The sequence below is a fragment of the Nannospalax galili genome, unplaced genomic scaffold (genome assembly GCF_000622305.1).
Source record: "Nannospalax galili isolate Female #2095 unplaced genomic scaffold, S.galili_v1.0 scaffold103, whole genome shotgun sequence".
Taxonomy (NCBI): domain Eukaryota; kingdom Metazoa; phylum Chordata; class Mammalia; order Rodentia; family Spalacidae; genus Nannospalax; species Nannospalax galili.
Window position 1 is genome coordinate 2,624,364 of NW_008352136.1, and position 18,838 is coordinate 2,643,201.

An 18,838-nucleotide genomic window follows, 5' to 3' on the forward strand; every position below is an offset into this window, starting at 1 on the left:
GGGTGATGATGTGAGAGCTTAGCTTCTGCTGCTCCTGCTCCAGCCACCTCCAGCCACCATGCCTCCCTGCCATGACAGCTGTAATTCCCCTGGAACTGTAAGCTCAAATAAACTCTTCCTTCTATAAATTGCTTGGGTCAGTGTTTCTGTCACAGCAACAGAAAAGTGACTAATACATCCCCGTTTCCTCCAGACTTCTCTGGGCTCTGGTCTGTGAATTTGGAGTAAAGAGCCTCCTCCTCACACAGGACACCAAAATGCAGTGTTCATTTTAAAGCCAAGAGCGGACCTGAACTGCTGAGAACCTGTTCTTTCAAATTTCTGCGAGAACTGTGCTCTTAAGCAAGGGTTTAACTCATTCTTTATTGAAACAATAGCTTCAGCATGAAATGGGGAAGAAAAAGTTAGGGACTTGCCCTTTCTGATTCCTAGACCTAGACCCACTCTCTCTCTCTCTCCCTCCTCCTCTCTCTCTGTCTCTTAGATCAGCAGGTGTTATAAATTTCTCTCATTGCTTTCAGTGAGATAAATGCACAGTGTTTGCCATGCTTTGATGCTTTGAAACATAAAATATACACACATACATTCATGCACTATCTTGGGTGGAGGGCAAAGAAGGGTCCTGAGGGATTAAGGTCAGCTGCCCAGGTCAGAAGAGGAGCTGTGGTTCAGTAAGCTTGTTTATATTACAAACAATAACTTTTTGTTTGCAAGGTTAGGTCAGTCATTAGTCTACACACACACCTTCGCATTTTATGTCACTTTAAATGTTTAGGAAGTCCTAATGACAGGTAAAGGAATCTGTAGCCATCCTCAAAGTGCTCTCCATCTCTGTATTTTTTTGGGGGGGTCCTTTTTGAGACAGGGTCTCCCTATAGCCACACTATGTAGATCAGGCTAGCCTTGATCTCACAGAGATTTGCCTGCCTCTGCCTCCTGAGTACTAGGAATAAAGGCGTGCACCACCATGCCCGTCTGTGAGTAGCTTTATTCCATATTAATAAAAGACGTGATTGAGTATTGTGCTTTTTAGGTGGTGACCAGTTTGGTCACTCAATATTGGATGACATCCCAAGCAAAGCAGTTTCAACAAAAACAGAGTGCTGTTCCTGTCGTGGCTGTGTTTCAGAAGGAAATCCAGTCATCAATGGCCCTGTGCTGACTTCTTCCTATTTTTCTGTTTTAATCCTCCCGACAGTCATGTGAGATAGATATTATTAGTAATCCAGTTTTAAATATGAAGAAATGAAAACAGAGGAGTCAAGGAATTTGCCTAAGATCAGACAGAGAGGAAGGAATGAAAATGGGTTTCGTTTAGTTAGTTGGTTTTTAAAAAACAACCACCAAAACTACTACTTCCTGACTGAAACTGGGCTGTAGCCCAAGCAGTATGGCCACAGAGCCCACATGTCTGACTGTTGCATCCTGCATCCTGGTCACAGCTGTGGACAGGTGGCTAGTGGGCAAGATACGGATGTCAAACAGACACCTGTTGGTGGCTAAGGAAGCTCCCGCAGAATGAATTATCCCCAAGTTTGTTTTGTACTTTGTTAGAGTTGTGGCTCAAACTTTGCACTTTTGTAGGAAGGGTGAGGTTCTCTTGTTCTCTGTGTTTTATGTCACTTTGTCGACCATCTGTGATGGTTGATGACCTTATCTTCTTTTGGCGTTGTTTTCTAGTCTCCCACCGTGGCTTCTGGGTCTCTCTGTGTGTAAGCACCCAGGAGTTCATCCTGATACCACCATGCCTTGGTTTACATCTCACAGAAGGACCATGTTCTTATGACAGTGGTTTTCACACCCATTTGCTTTCTAACCATCTCTCTTAATTTTTGGTTGTCATTTGTGGGAAAACCTTCCCTGCCCTGTCACTGTTTCCCCCAGTGTGGCTGCGTGGACCCTCAGCTGAGCTAGTGAGGTATAATTCTGCGCTCATTATACACTTGATGCTCAGTTCTGACCAGCAGGCGCCCCTTCGCCTGTTCCTGTCTTGCTGATGAACCTGCCTCTTTCTACTGAAAGATGTTGGAGGCAAGCACATTGCTGAATCTTTAAAACTATAGCCCAGTTTCCCCTGTTCTGGGATTTCAAGGCTGTGGAATTACATGGTGTGTTCTCCATTGAATCTGTTATCTCTTGACCGGCATAGTGCCTGATGCTTTCTTACCAGGATGTTAATTTCAAGTGTCTACTTGAAGGGGTGTGGTGTGTCCAGTATCCAGAAAAGCATCATTTGTGGGTGTGTCTGAGGGTGTTTCTGAAGCGGATCAGCATTTGACTCAGTATCATAATAAAAAGGTCCCCTACTCCTCATTGGGCTGGCGTCATGCGATCCACAGAAGGGCTGCAGAGGGCAGGAAAGGGCCAGGCTTGCTGGCTTCTTGAGCTGGTACCGTCTTCTTCTTCTAGCCGTGGCCTTCAGGTTTCTGGTGCTCCAACCTTGACTTTGGACTCCAAGCTGCAGCTGGCCTGTTCCCAGAAGCTTCCTGTTCTGGGGCCTCACACTGGAGTTGCACCACAGTCTTCCTTGGCTCTCTACCTTGCAGCTCTCAGGAACTGCTGGAATCCACTGTCAAGTGAGCCTCGTTCCTGTAGTGATTCTCCCCTTCTACACCTGCAGGTGTCCAAGGGGCTTTCTTTCTCTGGAGAGCTCTTTGTTACTGGTTGCGTTAGAGCCTCACTCTGCCTTGTTCCTGAATGATACAGCATCAGGTGAAAAATATCACCATTTGTTTGTTATTCTATATTCTACCTTGGACTATTTCAAATAAAGCTGTAATAAAATTGCTAAGAAGATACACCTACTGGTCTTTCCAGAGATGTATTCTCAGGTAGATGCATAATGAAATTGCTGAGTGAAGTGTTTGTAACTCTGTGAGAAATGTTCAACTATTTCCCCGAGAGACTGTATTCTCTCCAGATACTCAACATATGTGTTAGAACTGTCTAGAGACAGAGGACTGAGGACCAATAGAGTGGTGTGTGTGTGTGTGTGTGTGTGTTAGCGGCTCCTACCATGACAGAGGCTGAGAAGTCCAGCAGGGCCAGTTCTGCAGTGCGGCCAGTGAGGGGAGGCTATTTTTCAGTTCTGTTGAGCCTTTACCTGATTGGAAGAGGCTCACCCACATTATGGTGAACAGTCTGCTCACTTAAAGTCCATCTATTTAATAGTTAATCCCAGCCCCAAACATCCCCTGAGTTGACACATAAAATTGATTTGTACTGGGCAGCCTGTGTCATCTTAGCCATCTTCTCAATCTCTACGTCAAAATGAATCTTCGATGTGGACAGTGACAAGGTCACCCTTCCTCGTGTGATAGCTCTGTTCTTGTGCAACTGAAAATGCAGTTGCCTTTTTTCCTTAATGGTACAAAGGCTTGGGGTGGTTACTGTTTTCTCTGATATCCTGCAAATTAAATTTTATGAGGGAATTCAACAATACTTACGTGCTATGATGAAGTTACTACACCCTAGTAGAGGACAAGAGAGAGAAGAAAGCATCCTGCACAGGTCCACACTCAAAACAGGGAGGAGAGCCTCTCTGTACAAGTCCACATTCAAAACAGGGAGGAAATCTTCATTACAGCTCCAGAATCTGGTCCCTAAGCACCTCCATGGGTGGTCTGTACCTGTGGGGTGACTCACATGTTCACTTTTGAATGGTCTGGACCCTGAATTGGGCTGAGGTTTCCCACTGGCTTTAATCACATGGCAATTGCCTTTGTTGCCTTGGAAGCCTTCTTGAGTGACACATGCCTTCCTCCTCATCCATTTGGTTTGTTTAGTTCGTTCCTTTGGCCTTCAGGACTAGTCACTCAGCAGTACAGAGTCCCTTTGTGTCTGTTGATTCACTGGTGGGAGAACCACAGCATTACCCACCCTCCCCAGCAGTGGGAACGGTCCCACCCACATTGGGTCTGGCCAGCCTTTGTAACCTGGTTGGGAAACAGAAATTCAACATGGCTAATTTACACTGAGACAGTGATGGACATGTTGAGCCTCTTCCCCATGTCTGCTGATGGTGGCACTTTTGAGACGTGTTCAACCTTTGTGTTCAAAACATTTGCCCATTCGTATATTGGTGTGCTTCTTTTTTAAACATTCACTGTAGATATGGCTCAGCCCTGGCTGCTCTTCCAGAGGACCTGAGTTCAGCTCCCAGTGCCCATGTTGGGCAGCTTACAACTCTATGTAACTCAAACTCCAGGGGATCTGATGTCCTCTTCTGGCCTCCATGGCACCTGCACACATGTGGCATGTACACACACACACACACACACACACCCATAAATGAAAAAGGGAGGAGGCTGGAGAGATGGCTCAGCAGTTAAGAGCACATATTATTCTTGTAGAGGACTCGAGTTTGGTTCCCAGATCCCACCTGTTTGGTTCCCAGGCTCACAACCACCCGAAACTCCAGACCCAGGGGATCCAATAACCCCCTCCGGCCTCCTCAGGACCCTCATTTACATGCATACTCACAGACACACAGATACACACATAAACACATAATTAAAATAAAACCTTTAAAAAAGAATTTTGCTTGTTTCTTAGAATTTACATATGCAAAATCTGTTCCTGTCTTAGGTTTTGTGATGTTATATACAGCCTGTAACAGGCCTGATGACATGTCAGTTATTTCAAATGGTGGTTAATATAATTTATCTTTTCTTTTTGGACTCTGCCCAGAAATATGCTTATTTTCCATGGATAGATCCTATATATAGTCTAGAAACATTATAATTTTACATTTTATTCATGATTATTCTTAGCTTTTTTTAGGGCATGAGGTAATGGTCCCTTTCATTTTTTTCCCTCCCATTTGGAATTCATTTTTTTCCATCAAAGTTAAAAAGACTTAAATCAACTGTATAGTGTGAGTTATGTAAATAAGTAAATAAATAAATGTAAAAAGAAAACAAAATTAAGAATAAGAATGGCATGGCATACAGCTCAGGAGCAGAGCACTTGCCTAGTATGTACAAGGTTCTAGGTTCAATCCCAAGTTACTGCTTAAACACAAAGGAGTTGGGGGCAGAGCTGGCAGAGTACTCCCCTGGCATGTGTGAGGCCCTGGAGATCCTAGACTCAGTCCCAAATAACACACACACACACACACACACACACACACACACAATTAAAACACTGAACTGTAAATTAAATTTAGATCTCCCATCCCTTGTGTTCCTTGGTGGGTCATGGTGGGAGAGGGTCACAGCAATGTCTTGATCAGTTCCCTGACATGTCAGTCAGTTAACCCACATCCCCAGAGAGCCGATCCTCGCCTACTTTAGTGACTTATTTGAATCCTTTCCTTCTGGTTGCACTGAACCCACAGTTACCATTTGTGAAAGTCAAGGTCTTGGAACTGTAGACTTTGGAAACTCACAGAGCAGTGCCACCCAAGTTCAAGTCCAGGATCCAGTGCTGCCGTTCTCTCAGATCCCCTCAGAGTGGTTTCCTTTTTCACTCACTGTGACCTGGGAGTTCTCCCCAGCTCCATACATTTAGACTCCCTGACTGTTTTAGCTTCCATCTGCAGCTTCTGTTCCTTTAATCCTGCTGTTGTGACTTTCTGGAGTTTAACAATCCTTTAAATTGCTTACTTATTATTTATGTATTTGTTTATGTGCATGCATATGCGTGTGTGTACTTGAGGGTGCCATCACAGTGTATATGTGAAACGCAGAGGACAGTGCTCTCCTTCCACTGTGTGGATCCCAGGGATCCGACTCAGGCCATCAGACTTGGTTGGCAAGTGCCTTTACCCACCTGCTGAGCCATTGCCCAGCACCCCCACCCCGGCCTTTCTAGAGTTTTATAATCCCCAGCTGTCTCTCCCTTTAGCCTGATTGGCTGCCTCTGTCTAGCTTTGTTGGTTCATTTCAGGCTGGACCACAAGGCGTCCTGCTAGATGCTGTTTGTGAAGGCCAGGAGACTTCAGGCTGAGAAGATTATCTAGAGCAGAGTGAATGTTTTGCCAAAGGTGTGTTGGAAGGCTCTGGAAACAAGTCCTTACTTCTGGGTGGGAGGATGCTCAGTGGGAGAAGTGCTTGCAGGGCAAGCATGAGGATTTGAGTTTGGATTCCCAGCATTCACGTCAAAAACTGGGTGTGTCGGCCCATGCCTATAACTCCAGCAAGGAGACAGGCAGATCCCAGGGGCCCACCAGTCTAGCTGAAACAGAGAACTCCAGATTCAGTGAGAGATCCTGCCTCAAAAGGATAGGTGGCGAGAGACTGAGTGAGGGACCTGATGTTGACTTCTGACTGCCGTCTGTGCACACACTCACCTGCACATACACACTGTCCAGCACACATTGACACACACAGGGCTACAACCCGCTCCTCCCCCATACAAAAACTGTTCACTCCTCAAACATCTGCAGACTTCTGGTATGTACCACACTCTACGATAATGTCCCAGCCAGGGCATGCCTCGGCCAAAGCTGGCTCTTGGGGCCGACTTTGAAGGTGGAGTGAAGATCTTTGGGATGTGTGCAGGGGAGTGGGAGACATTCCAACCATAAGGTATGGCTTGCTTCATTGGGTGCCTGGTGTCCTGAGCCAAGAATTCCTTGAGAAGGGGTAACCTGCTGTGGCCTGGATGTTTGCTGGGTGCGAGATAGTGAGGGCGAAGGGAATGGGCTAGAAGGCTGTTTAAGTTCTGCCGCAGGAGCCCAGTTCTGCTCTTACAGGTATCCTGTGTACGTTGCACAAACCCTCTGCCCTTTGCACTACTGTCCTCCTTGACTGTTAATTTCTGTGGACTTGAGGCCTCATGTGGTGTGACCACCCTCCTGACCTGTTCATCTTCAAACAGTGGGAGTGGTTGTGAACAGAGAAGAAATCCACCTATCAGAGCCAGTGGTGTGGGTGTGTGCCCTCCCCTGGGGCGTGTGCCCTCCCCTGGGGTCTGTCCTTCTGGGGTGTCCTTGGCCTCTTCAATTCTTCCTCTCCTGTTTATTTTTTAATTAGGGAAGGAAGAAGTTGAGGTCTAAACATATTATTTTAAAGATACCCTGTGGCATAAAATTTCCATTTATTTCCTACCCTGAAGTTTTTTTTTTTCATTCTTTTCTTTTAGGTTTCTTGCTATTTAAAGATTTTTGTTTGAATGAAATTAATGAAGCGGTACCACAGGTGAAGTTTTATGAAGAGGTAAGGAGCGGCCATCTTGCTGATATTTTCTTTCAAAAAGCCTGTCTCAGCCATGCTTTGGAAAAATTTAAGACTAGTAACTATTTCATGTATATTCAGAAATTCATTAAAAAGTAATCAGCGGCATGAAATAAGGCCTTTAGTAGCGAAGCTGACAACAACCGGTATTCCTAGAGGCTCTGGAATTCGAGGACACCAGGAGGAAGAGTAGGAGTGACTCCAATGCTCAAGTCGCCCAAGGACTCGGTTCATCTAGACCTTACAGAAACTGGCCAGCTCCTAGACATCTATAGAAACTGAGCCCAGGGGCTGCTGGGTTTGAAAGAGAAGCTAGCCTGAGATTTCTTGGCCATCCTGGAGGAGCAGATAAGGGACTTGTGGGGCAGGGACTCAGACATCCACCTGCGATTCCCAAGACACTGGGTGAAGTTTGATGTTGTAGGGGCCCATCCAGTGAGTGTAGAAGTTTCTAGAAGGTCCATTGAAATCTACCTTAGCGTTACAGCAGTTAGAGAATCCACTGGGTATTCTAGAACAAAAAGTACATTTTTGAAGTTAGAGGTCCATGGTTAGGCTCAGCAGCAGATGGGATAAAATACAAAATTAATAAATAATGCAGATCAATAGATAACTCACAAACTGAAGCCCAGAGAAAAGACACGGGGCATGGTTTAAAGGTCTGCTACAGCCAGGCATGGTGGTGCATGCCTTCAACCCTGCATTCGGGAGGCTGAGGCAAAGATTGCAAGTTCCAGCCCAACCTGGATCATATAGAGAGACCCCATTTCAAAACAGAGAAATAAAACATGTTTACATATCAACATATGCTTGTGAAACTTAACGAGAAAATCTTAAAAGCCATTCAGGTCAGAGTGAGGAAGACACATTACTTTTAAAAGAATAATATTTGTGCTGGAGATATGGCTCAGCAGTTAAGAGCGGCGTACTGCTCTTGCAGAAGACCCAGGCTCCATTCCCAGCACCCACGTTGGGTGGCTCACAACTGCCAGTAACTCTAGCTCCAGGGGATCTGAGTCTGGCCTCCTTCAGGCACCTGCACTTACATGTACATATTCATACAGACACAACATAAGTACACATATTTAAAATAATAAAAATAAATCTTGAAAAAAGGAACAATTTGATCATGACATCTTAAGAGAAAGGATTAAAAAAAATTAAATGTCCACTGTTCAAATAATGAAAAGAAATCTGACAACCTAGAATTCTAATTCCAGCAAGAATTCACTTTAAACATGAAATATAGTCAAAGAAAAACTGAGGGTCTTTGTCAGATATGGGCCTGAGTTGCCAGCTGCTCTGAGCAGAGTTCCTTTAGGCGGAAAGGAAAGTGGTCCCAGAAGGACACACAGGATGGGGGCACCTTGGGGTGAATATCCACACAGAGAGGTTGTAGGGGGACTGTGCGGCACGTGATGTGATGGGTCTAGAGTGTAAGAAGTGTGCAGGCGTGCAGGGCCAAAATGTGAAGCAGTCTCACAAAAGTCAGAAGAGGGTTCCTGAAGGTAAGGGAGTTTGAGGTTGTGGGACAGTTAGGGAGCATAATGTAGGCACTGGGGCATGTTCAGTCAAGGGTGCTTACTGTATCCTGAGGGACCATTTAGAAGAGGAGAGTGTGCGTATGCCACAAGTTAAAAGAGAAGAATACAAACAGTACTATATTGAGTAATCAAAAAGTAATAAAGGAAATAAAATAGGTCAAAGTGAAAACAGAGCATGGGGAGATAGCGACTATGAATATAATTACATTTAATGTAAATGGACTAAATATTCCAAGTGAAGGGACTGAGTAGTCCAGATTAGATAAAGAACAAAACCTCACATGGACAGCTCATTAGCCAAGCAGGAAGACAAAGATCTAGAACTTACACAGAGAGCAGAGCCCAGCTGGGGTCGGCACGCCATATCAACACACCACAGGTAATGCTTTGAGGCAAAGAGTTCTTAAGGGGAAATCCAGCAAGCTTCACAATGATAGATTTGAGCATTGTAAAAACAGAACCAGAGCATGTGAGCAAACACAGGTAGTTAGGAAACAAGCCTCCAGTCCTAGCAGGGTGTACAGGCTCATGGTAACCATGGTAGCCAATAAAGGGGCGGACACCCGCCCATTTGACTTGTACAGAAAACTCACAGAGCTAGCTTAGCAGTTAAGAACGCTAGCTGCTCTTGCAGAGGACCTGGGTTTGATTACCAGCACCCACACAATGGCTAACAACCGTCCAGAACTCCAGTTCCAAGGGAATCTGACACTTTCTTCTGATTCTGCAGGCATTGCACTACACAGGTTCATTTACATACATGCAGGCAATACACTCATACAGATAAAATAAAAATAATAAACACTAAAAGGAAAACTCAGAAACAGAATCTGTATACTTTAAAGTGCACAGGAGCATTGATTGATGGAGGTCATGTGCTGATTCCCTAGAGGAAGTGTCTAAGGTGTCAAGATGGTGCCACTCAGCTATTAAATTTAATAGCAGAGCAAAGAACTGTCTAACTGCCTGGAACCCAATACACCACTAATTAATTATGTGTCAAAGGAGAAATGAAAACAAAAATGATGAAAATGTTACATTAAAATATGCTTAAGAAATAGAATGCTGTTATTAGTAATGTGATTTTTTTTAACCTTAAAACATTTTCTCTGGGCTGGAGAGATGGCTCAGCAGATAAGAACACTGGCTGCTCTTGTAGAGGACCCGGGTTCAATTCCCAGCACCTACATGGCAGTTAATAACTGTCTATAACTCCAGTTCCAGGGGATCTGGATTCCAGGGGATGCCCTCTTCTGACCTTCAAGGGCATTGCACAACATGGGTGTAATTATATACACGTAGGCAATATGCTCATACGCATTAAAAAAAAAAAATCCCTCCCTCCTGCCCTCCCTCTTGCCCTCCTTCCCTATCATTCTGTATCCCAGGCTGGTGTCAAGCTTATCAAGCTTCTGCCTCAGCCTCCTGAGTGCTGTGATTGCAGGCATGTGCCACACATACCTACCCTAAAGTATTCCAGTGACCCAAAGAAATTCGGCCTCATGCGAATAGTTTTTATGCAAATCTTCCTTCTTTCCCCTCTCCTCTTCTCTTCCTTCTTTTCCTCCCTCTCTCCATCCCCTTCTGCTCCCTCTCCCCTCCCCCTCCTCTCTCTCTCACAAGGTCCAACTCTATAGACCAGACTGACCTTAAATGTGTGGTTGGATGACAGGACACATGTCAAAATTGGAGAGACATTACTTTCTTTCACATATACATACATATGCATAGATTTGTGAAACTTTTTCTTTAAAAATCAGTGTACTTTTGGGGCTGGAGAGATGGCTCAGCAGTTAAGAACACTGGCTGTTCTTGCAGAAGACCTGGATTAGAATCCCAGCACCCACATGGCAGCTAACAACTGTCCGTAACTCCAATTCCAGGGGATCCAACAGGCTCTTCTGTCCTCCGTGAGCATTGCACGACACGGGTGCACTTACCTACATGCAGGCAATACATGCATACACATAAAAATAATAAATTTTAAAAAAATCAGTGTACTTTTAAGAAGAGTGATCAGTTATGCTGAACATGTGACATCATGTTTAGAAAGCAAGCAAAACCCCCAAATACCTGGCTCAGTTCCAAGAGCCTTTGTTATTTTCATCTAAATCATAGTCAGGTGTTTTGTCTAGAAGTATCTGGTGCCATGTGTCCAGAGTTCTCCTGTTTCTGAAGGCAACAAGGCCACAGTCTCCACACCAAGTCACCTTTTGGAAGGCACAGCAGCTTTCCTAGGCCACAGCCGCTGCTGGCCTGGAACAGATGGGCAGTCCACTGGGGGCTTAACCACTCACCAATATGGTAGTGACTTCTGTCCCCATTTCCACTTGAACTTTAACCCCTGGCGTTTTTCCATTGACTGCCTGCCCAGCACGTCTCCCTTTCCTGGCCTGCACACAGTGGGGCCGCCTGGCCTGCACACAGTGGGGCTGCCTGGGTGCTTTCAGGCTTTCAGCACCTTGTTCTCTGTTCTTAGACGACAGCATCCACCTTGGGGCTGCTGTGCGGTTCTGGAATCATGGCAGCCTTCAAACAGCGATGCCCTAGTCATTTATTTGACCTCTTTCTTTCTTCAGCCTGATGGTGTCTTCTCTAATTTCTAGAATACTCTGTCATCATGGACCCTGACATGCATTTTGACTGTCCTGTGTCCACAGAATGAAAGATTCCACACTTGATGCCAGTCTCCTCTCCCTCCCTCTCCCCCCTCTTCCCCTCTCCCTCTCCCTCCCCTTTTGGCCTAACAGAGCCCTGGAGCCCACCCACCTCTCCTTGCTTGGTTCCTGCACCTGCCTAGTGAGAACATTGCAGCTTCTGTAAGCTCCTTGAAAGCTTCACTTGCCTAAAGGCTGGCTCACTGTGGACAGGCCTCCATGTTCCTGATGAGCCTGACACTCTGTGCCCTACATTCTTACTATACTTGTGCCTGCTGCTACTTGCAACATCATCATTTCATCCCTTCCTGAATTCACACACTGACAGCCTAGCTAAGCCTGCCTGCAGCCACGCCTTCCAGGTGCTGTGGACATGGAACACCGTGGCTTCTCTGAAGCATATGACCCTGAGATTTTGAAGCAGATACAATCCCTTGACTTGAGGGGCTCACAGAATGGGGACTCAAGTCTGAGGTACTTTGTCCAGTGAGATGGGTGGTCGTCCCTGCCCACTTCAGAGGCTAGCTGTAGGGTTCAAACAGAAAACCAGAAAGAGTTACTTTCTGCACTGTAGTGTCTGTTGTATGCTGGTCAGGCACCTGGGCACAGGGTATCACCGGGGTAAGAGTTAAGCCTTAAAACCATTTTATTTAGGTTTCCTGCTAACTGGCAGGCACACAAGCTTCTTGCTACCTGTGTCTCCTCTGCTAATAGTTGGAGTGTCCCAGAGCCTGCCTCGTGTATATGTGACACCTGGAAGAGTATTCCCCCCATACACCACACATATATCTCATACATAGACTACACATGCACACACCACATACACATACGCACCATACACAGACACACACAGCTCACATGTATACCACACATGCACATACTCATACACCACCCACATATATGCCACATACACACATACACATATCACATACACACATAGACATACATACCTCACACATACCACACGCACACATACATAGACACACATATCTCACACACCCCACACGTGCTGCACCCATATACATATACCACACACAAATAGACACACATGCACACCACATGTACACCACTCAGTGCACTGTTAACTCAGTGTAGTGTTAAGATAACACACACTGTTATCTTTCAGTTAAAGTTTGAAAGAGTTGATAAAACACAGGCGCGATGGGGGGTGGATAAAAAGAAAAAGCACATGTGCTATATTTAGATTTAAATCAAATCATAGAACCAGATCTGATTGCACACACCTATAATCTCAGTACACAGGAGGGAAGCAGGAGGATCTCGAGTTTGAGGCTAGCCTGGGCTACATAGTAAGACCCTGTCATGACAAGGAAAGTTATCAAAAAGAGAGTATACACCAGAGGTTCAGGTCACTAATTTTTTCAGTTACATTTTTTCCACTTATTCAACCCGTGTTTATTGACCACCAGCCTCATGCTGAAATTAACAAAAGACAAGGTCCTGGTTGTCTCTGAGCTCACGTTCTGGTTGAGAAAGAAGCAAATGGCATTTCACAGGTAGGAAGTGTCTCCATAGTTGCTCAGAGTGGTTCAGAACTGACTGCAGCTCAGTGTGGTATGTTGTGGGTGGGTGGCCATTTTACACAAATGCATTCAAGTTCACCTGAGCAAGGTGGCACTTAAACAAGAGCATGGGTGGCAGGCAGGTGTCATCTTGATCAGGCGAGCACGGGAGGCCACAGTCATGGCTGGGGCAGCATCGCCACGTGGTGGGATGGTGTGTAGCCGTGTGAGGAACTGAAACCGATGAGGGTAGTGCGAAGGTGGGAAGGTGAGGATGGATGCCTTAGTACCAAGAGAGGCACGGGGTCTGGGGGCCACGGGGACAAATTCAGACTCTACTGTGAAAATGCACCAGCAGGCATGTTGGGTGTGCTGCTGAGAGTCTCTGCCATGGTTAGGTCATCTGTCGCCTCACTGGCTTCTCTGTCAGTTGGCTTGAGAAAGATTCTAGAAGCTTCCGCTCTGACTGTGGAATGTTTGTTTCTGAATTTCATTGTCACTTCCCTCCATATTTGTGAGCTCTGTGGTCAGGCTCACACACACCTGTTACTGTGATGTCTGTGTGACACGCCCCCTGTGCCATTGGCTCCGTTCTCTGTCCTGAGTGGGTTCCTTGGCTGACAGTCATGGCCACATATCCTGCTTGCTGTTTCCAGGAGATAGCTTTCCATCTCTGTGTCTTTGAACTGCTTCTTTTAGACACCTGTGATAGAGTCCTGGGTGTTTTTACCCCTTTCCAAGGATTTCTACTTTCTAGTAAAATCATCTTAGACACCACCTTTGCTTTCTATAGGATTTGCTGAAATTCTTCAGCCTGTGCCTTCATATTTTTAACCAAATCTGAGAACATTGAAATGATAATTTCTTAAAGCACTTCCCCCTCCTCCCGTCTTCCAGGGACCTAGTCCTGTCTATGTGATTGTTGGATATTGTCCTCTGTGTGCCCAAGGCCATGTGGAGTTTATCCTTTCAGTAGCTTTTCTTTCTGTCCTACAGATTGGATAATTTCTTTGGGTCTGTATACAAACTTGCTGAACTTTCCCCTGCTAGTTCACCGAACGATTTAGTTCAGATACCATATTTACACTTCTGAAATTTCCAGTTGATTCTTTTGATAGTTACTGTAGAGTCTTTTCTGTTGCTGTAATAAAACACCTTGACAACAAGCAACTTAAGGAGGAAAGGATTTTTCCTGCTTAAAATTACGGCTTCCAGTCCATCACTGAAGGGAGTCAAGGCAGGAGCCTGAGGTAGCTGGTCATAGAAATCCACAGTTCAGAGCAGAGAGCAGCAGGTGTGTGTACCCGTGCTGCCTGCTTGAGCTCGGCTTTCTTCTGTCTTATACAGTGCAGGCTCTCTTCTTAGGGAATGGTGCCACCCACAATGGGCTGGGTTTTCCTACATCGATTAACTGTCAAGACAACCCCCCGCAGACATATCCACAGGCCAGCCTGATCTAGATGATTCCTCCTCATTCCTCCGTCCCCAGCTAATTCTAGGTTCTGTCAAGGTGACAGTCAAATCCACCCAGCATAGTTGTGTTCTGTACCCATCTTTCCCTTCATTGTACAGATGCCTTTCTGTTATATCCAATTAGAATCCTGGATTTAAAGTCCTTGTCTGGTAATTCCAGCATGTGGGTCTTGTTGGATTGGATCTCATTGATGGTCTGGATTTTTACGTGTGCCTCCATTTTCCTCATCAACATAATAACTTGAGCCTGTATCTCAAACAAGCTGATTAACATGTTATGGATGCTGTAAACTCTCCCTAAGGGTATGGACAGTTTTGTTTCTACAGATGCTGAATCTAGCTCCCCAGACTGGAGGCTCCGCTTCCTCTGCAGTGTGTGGCTGAACCTTGTTCAGCTCCTCAGCCTTTCTGGGCCAACGGGATTAGTCATGCCATCCGGGAACCACCAGAGAGTTTGACACCATGCCTCTCTTCCTTTCGTGGCTCTTCATCTCCAAAATCGCCTTCTCTATGGCTTCCGTTTGGTGCTCCGTTTCCATTATCTGTGTCCTTTAGGCCATACTCCACTGCCTTCTTCATTGAGTTTTTCTCATGCTGGTGTTGACAGTCACCATCTCAGGAGGACTGTGCTGCTCTGAGCTAGTTGTCTGGGTTTGTGATGGATTTTGAGTCAGGCACACACATGATGTGTTGGCAGGCTAGCTGTGAGGGTGCAGCCATGTGGCCTAAAGAGTGCAGACAACAGCGACCTTCACTTTTGACTTAAGCAGGGAAGATGAGTAAACTCAGTTTTATGATAAAGAATTCGGGAAGGACACGGCAGATTGTGACATGGATTGTGGAAACCACAAGCTCCCTTAGGTGATCTCAGTTTGAGATGTTTCCCAGATTTTCAGTGTGTAATGTTAAATGTGAGGGTGAATGTTTGGAATATGGAACTCACAGGGAACACTGAGCCTGAGGAGTTGGGATTTTAGTTATCAAATACAGCTAGTGTCTGTGGACAGAGCAACTGTCCCTGAGGGCAGTGTGGCTAGTGGAAAAATGACTCCCCAGAATGTTCCACATGACATCAGTGTTCTGAAGCTTAACTGAGGGGGAAAGCCACAAAAGGAGATTGAGGGGAGCGGAGGCAAAGCCGGGATGCAGAACCCAGGACTGATTGGGTCCCCGAGACACAGCCATGGACTGGGCAGGGGTATGCTCAGTCGTGTGTGTGCCCAAGCAGAGAGTGGCTGTGTGGTGGGTGCCTGCCATCACTGCTGCTGCTGCTTCTGTCCTGCGGCATGGAGGCTTGTCACCTCAATTGTGGACCCACCTACTTAGGTACCTGGTCAGCCCTCCTGATGTAATCAGAGGTGACACCACTAAGGATTCTCTAAGGTTTCCTATGGCCAGCTGACTGATGGCCATTGGTGTGTTCTGTGATCTGTGGTCTGTCTGCTGGTAGGGATGAGCTGTGAATTGTAGTGGCCTGTCCCATGCTCCCTCTACCCTGTCTGCTGTTCACATTGAGTTCATAAGGCTTGGGGCTCCCCACACAGACAGTACTGTGCCTTGGAACCTCATTTGCCCACAAAGCCAGAATCATTTGTGTAGTTGGAGTTTGACAGCTCAAAGAAACTTACAGAGAACGAGCCTTACCAGGTGTCACTTTGCCTTATGGGTCCTCTGGACTCGCATCTCACCATGGTTTGGATAACAGTTCTAGAAGAGTCTATTGTTGCTGAGGCTGTTCATATGTCAAACTCGGACCCCTGGCAGGGTGGCATCTCTCCTCTCTGACTGGGTGGCATCTCTCTTAGCATCCAGTTCTTCTGGCATTAACTCTTGAACCTTCCAAGACTAAATACAACCAGAGGGATCAACTAAACCCCAATCCTTTCATTTCCTTTCTGAGGGTGTCAGGCCTGTCTTTGGCCACCTGCAGTTGGCATCTTTGCAGGCAATGTGGAGACCAGTTCTCAGAAGCTGAGGTAGGATGCTGGGACCTTGACCAGGCCATGCCAGCACTGCTGGGTTGGTGTTGAGCTGAGATACTCTTATCTTCTAGAGTGGGTCCCAGCATCACAGAGGCTCTGTTGTCTGCTCTGAAAAGACTCCATCCCATCAAGCATGCCCAGTAGTCATCTTGTCACACTGCAGATCAGATTCCTGTAACTTCTCAGTATGTGAGCCTGCTAGCTCTTACAGGACCTCAGTGGCCACATCCTTCTCTCCCTCACTCTGGAACTGTGCCGTTATCTTGATCAGGAATCTTTGTATCATTGACTGGTTTCGATTCTAACATGTGAAACCCGGTCTGTAACGGAAAGGCTGCTCCTGGGAGTGGACCCTTGTTTCTGCCTTCCCAGGGTAGAGTTCTCTGGGGTGTGGAGCGAGGTGGTGTAGCCAGAGGTGACTGCTGGATGAAACTGGTCACACAGAGCTGTGTGTTACATGGAGGATGTGCTTCTCTTGCTGCTTTCTTCTTTTATGTGTCATTTCTGTCTTCAGTCTTGTGTCTTTCATATTCAAATATACCTATAAATAAATGGGAATGGTTTTCTGATCCAGGACCTCTTGTGATCAGATTAGGGCAATTGGGGCCAACTCCACATAGGACAGGTGTTTAAAAAACACGTTTTATGCCGGGTGTGGTGGTGCATGCCTTTAATCCCAGCACTTGGGAGGTAGAAGCGGGTGAATCTTTGTGAGATTGAGGCCAGCCTGGTCTACATAGTGAGTTCCAGGCCAGCTGGGGCTGGAGGGAGACCCTGTCTCAAAAAGATAAAAACAACCCCCCCCATTTTATTATTTACTCCACCTGAAAGCCACCTGGGTTGCCTTTCCCAACATAGTACTTGAAATATAGAATATTCTTGTCTGTCTGTCCCTCCCTCCCTCCCTCCTTCCCTTCCTTTCTCTGTCTCTCTCTCTCTCTCTCTCTCTCCTTCTTTCTTTCGATTGTCTTACTATGTAGCCCAGACTAGTCTTGAATTGGTGCTCTGCCTGCCTCTGCCTCCTGAGTGCTAGGCTTGACAGGAGTACACCCCGACACTTGACCTGAATACAGTGTGTCAAGTAACTTCCCGTTGGTACTTTCATAGTGCTGGACAACCAAGACTTTCATCCAGGAGTCGATTCCACCTCCAAGTGTTTATTTTCTTCAGCTGATTTCTAGGAATCCTGACAGTATTTCCCTCCCCCCCTTTAGATGTGGAACAGTGTAGGTGAGTGTGACCAAGCCCCATCTTGGAGCTGAACTCTAGCCAGATTGAAATGACTTGTGCTGTGGAGAAGGGGCTGGCGGGGCAGATGGTCCCTGGCTTCTGTGTTGTGGGGTCAGTGTAGCCATGGAAGAGTCTTTGTTTCCTAATATGTGTTTCCACATTTAAATACCCAGGTTCACCACAGAGGAAAACCCATTTGTATTTGTAGCTGGGTTTAAATTGTTGCAACTGCATTAGCCGCTCATGGGAAGCAATCATTTCTGGGGGAATTGCTAGCTCAATAATTTGCTCTGTCTCATCGGGAAGGGTCCTGCCTGGGTCAGCAATGGCTCTAAATAAAGCAGGTTTCCAGGAAGTTGCAAGCTAACTTTGAGAACTCTCTGATAACCTAGATAAAAGAGTATGAGAAACTGGACAACGAGGAAGACCGCCTGCTGCGGAGCCGGCAGATGTACGACGCCTACATCATGAAGGAGCTGCTGTCCTGCTCACATGTGAGCGCCCCGTCCTGTTCCCTTGGCCTTGAGGTGCCCAGAGACACTGCCAGTGTTTCCAGAATGAAGCACAGTTGTCTGATGGCAATCAGTGATTTAAGCGTGTGTACCCAGGATGGGACCTGGGCGTTGGGTTCCGCCATGCATGTGGCTCTCTGACCCAGTGTCTCCTGTATCTTCTTTGCTTGGTGCATATTCAGAAACTAGTACTTGCACTGCAAGAAACTTATGGATAAGAGGGCTAATTTATCACAATCAAAGAAAATTCGGCTTTATCATCATATATTATTCTTATCATTATTATTATTTGAGATTTGTAGCTCAGGCTAGACTTGAACTCTTATTTTCAATATTTATTTTTTTTTTTAAAAATGTGTATGTCTGTATGTGAGTATGAGCACATGAGTACAGTGCCCATGGATGCCAGAAGACGGTGTCAGATCCCCTGGAGCTGGAGTTACAGGAGGTTCTGAGCTGCTTGACATGGGTGTTGGCTATTGAACTTGGGTCCTTTGCAAGAGCAGTTATGTACTCTTAACCACTGAACTGTCTCTCCAGCCACTGGACTTGAACTCTTGATCCTTCTACTTCAGTCTTTTAAGTGCTAAAACTAAGAACATGTACTGCCACACCCAACTTACTAGTATTATTAGAGTTTCTATATTATTTTGAGAACTGGAATGGAGCCCAGGGTCTTGCTAAAGACAAGTGCTCTGCTACTGAGCTACATTCTCAGCCCTAATCTTGCTATTTTTAA

At 46.0% G+C, this 18,838-nt stretch overlaps 1 protein-coding gene across 2 annotated transcripts in view; it reads left to right on the forward strand.

The window, feature by feature from the left end:
• Positions 1–18,838, forward strand: part of Grk3 (G protein-coupled receptor kinase 3) — a 164,353-nt gene that overhangs the window by 75,409 nt on the left and 70,106 nt on the right. For both annotated transcript variants that reach the window (XM_029554026.1, XM_008849004.3), the window contains exons 3-4: positions 7,087–7,160; positions 17,980–18,081. In XM_029554026.1, coding sequence (XP_029409886.1) covers positions 7,087–7,160; positions 17,980–18,081 — 176 coding nt within the window. The remainder of the gene's footprint in view (positions 1–7,086; positions 7,161–17,979; positions 18,082–18,838) is intronic.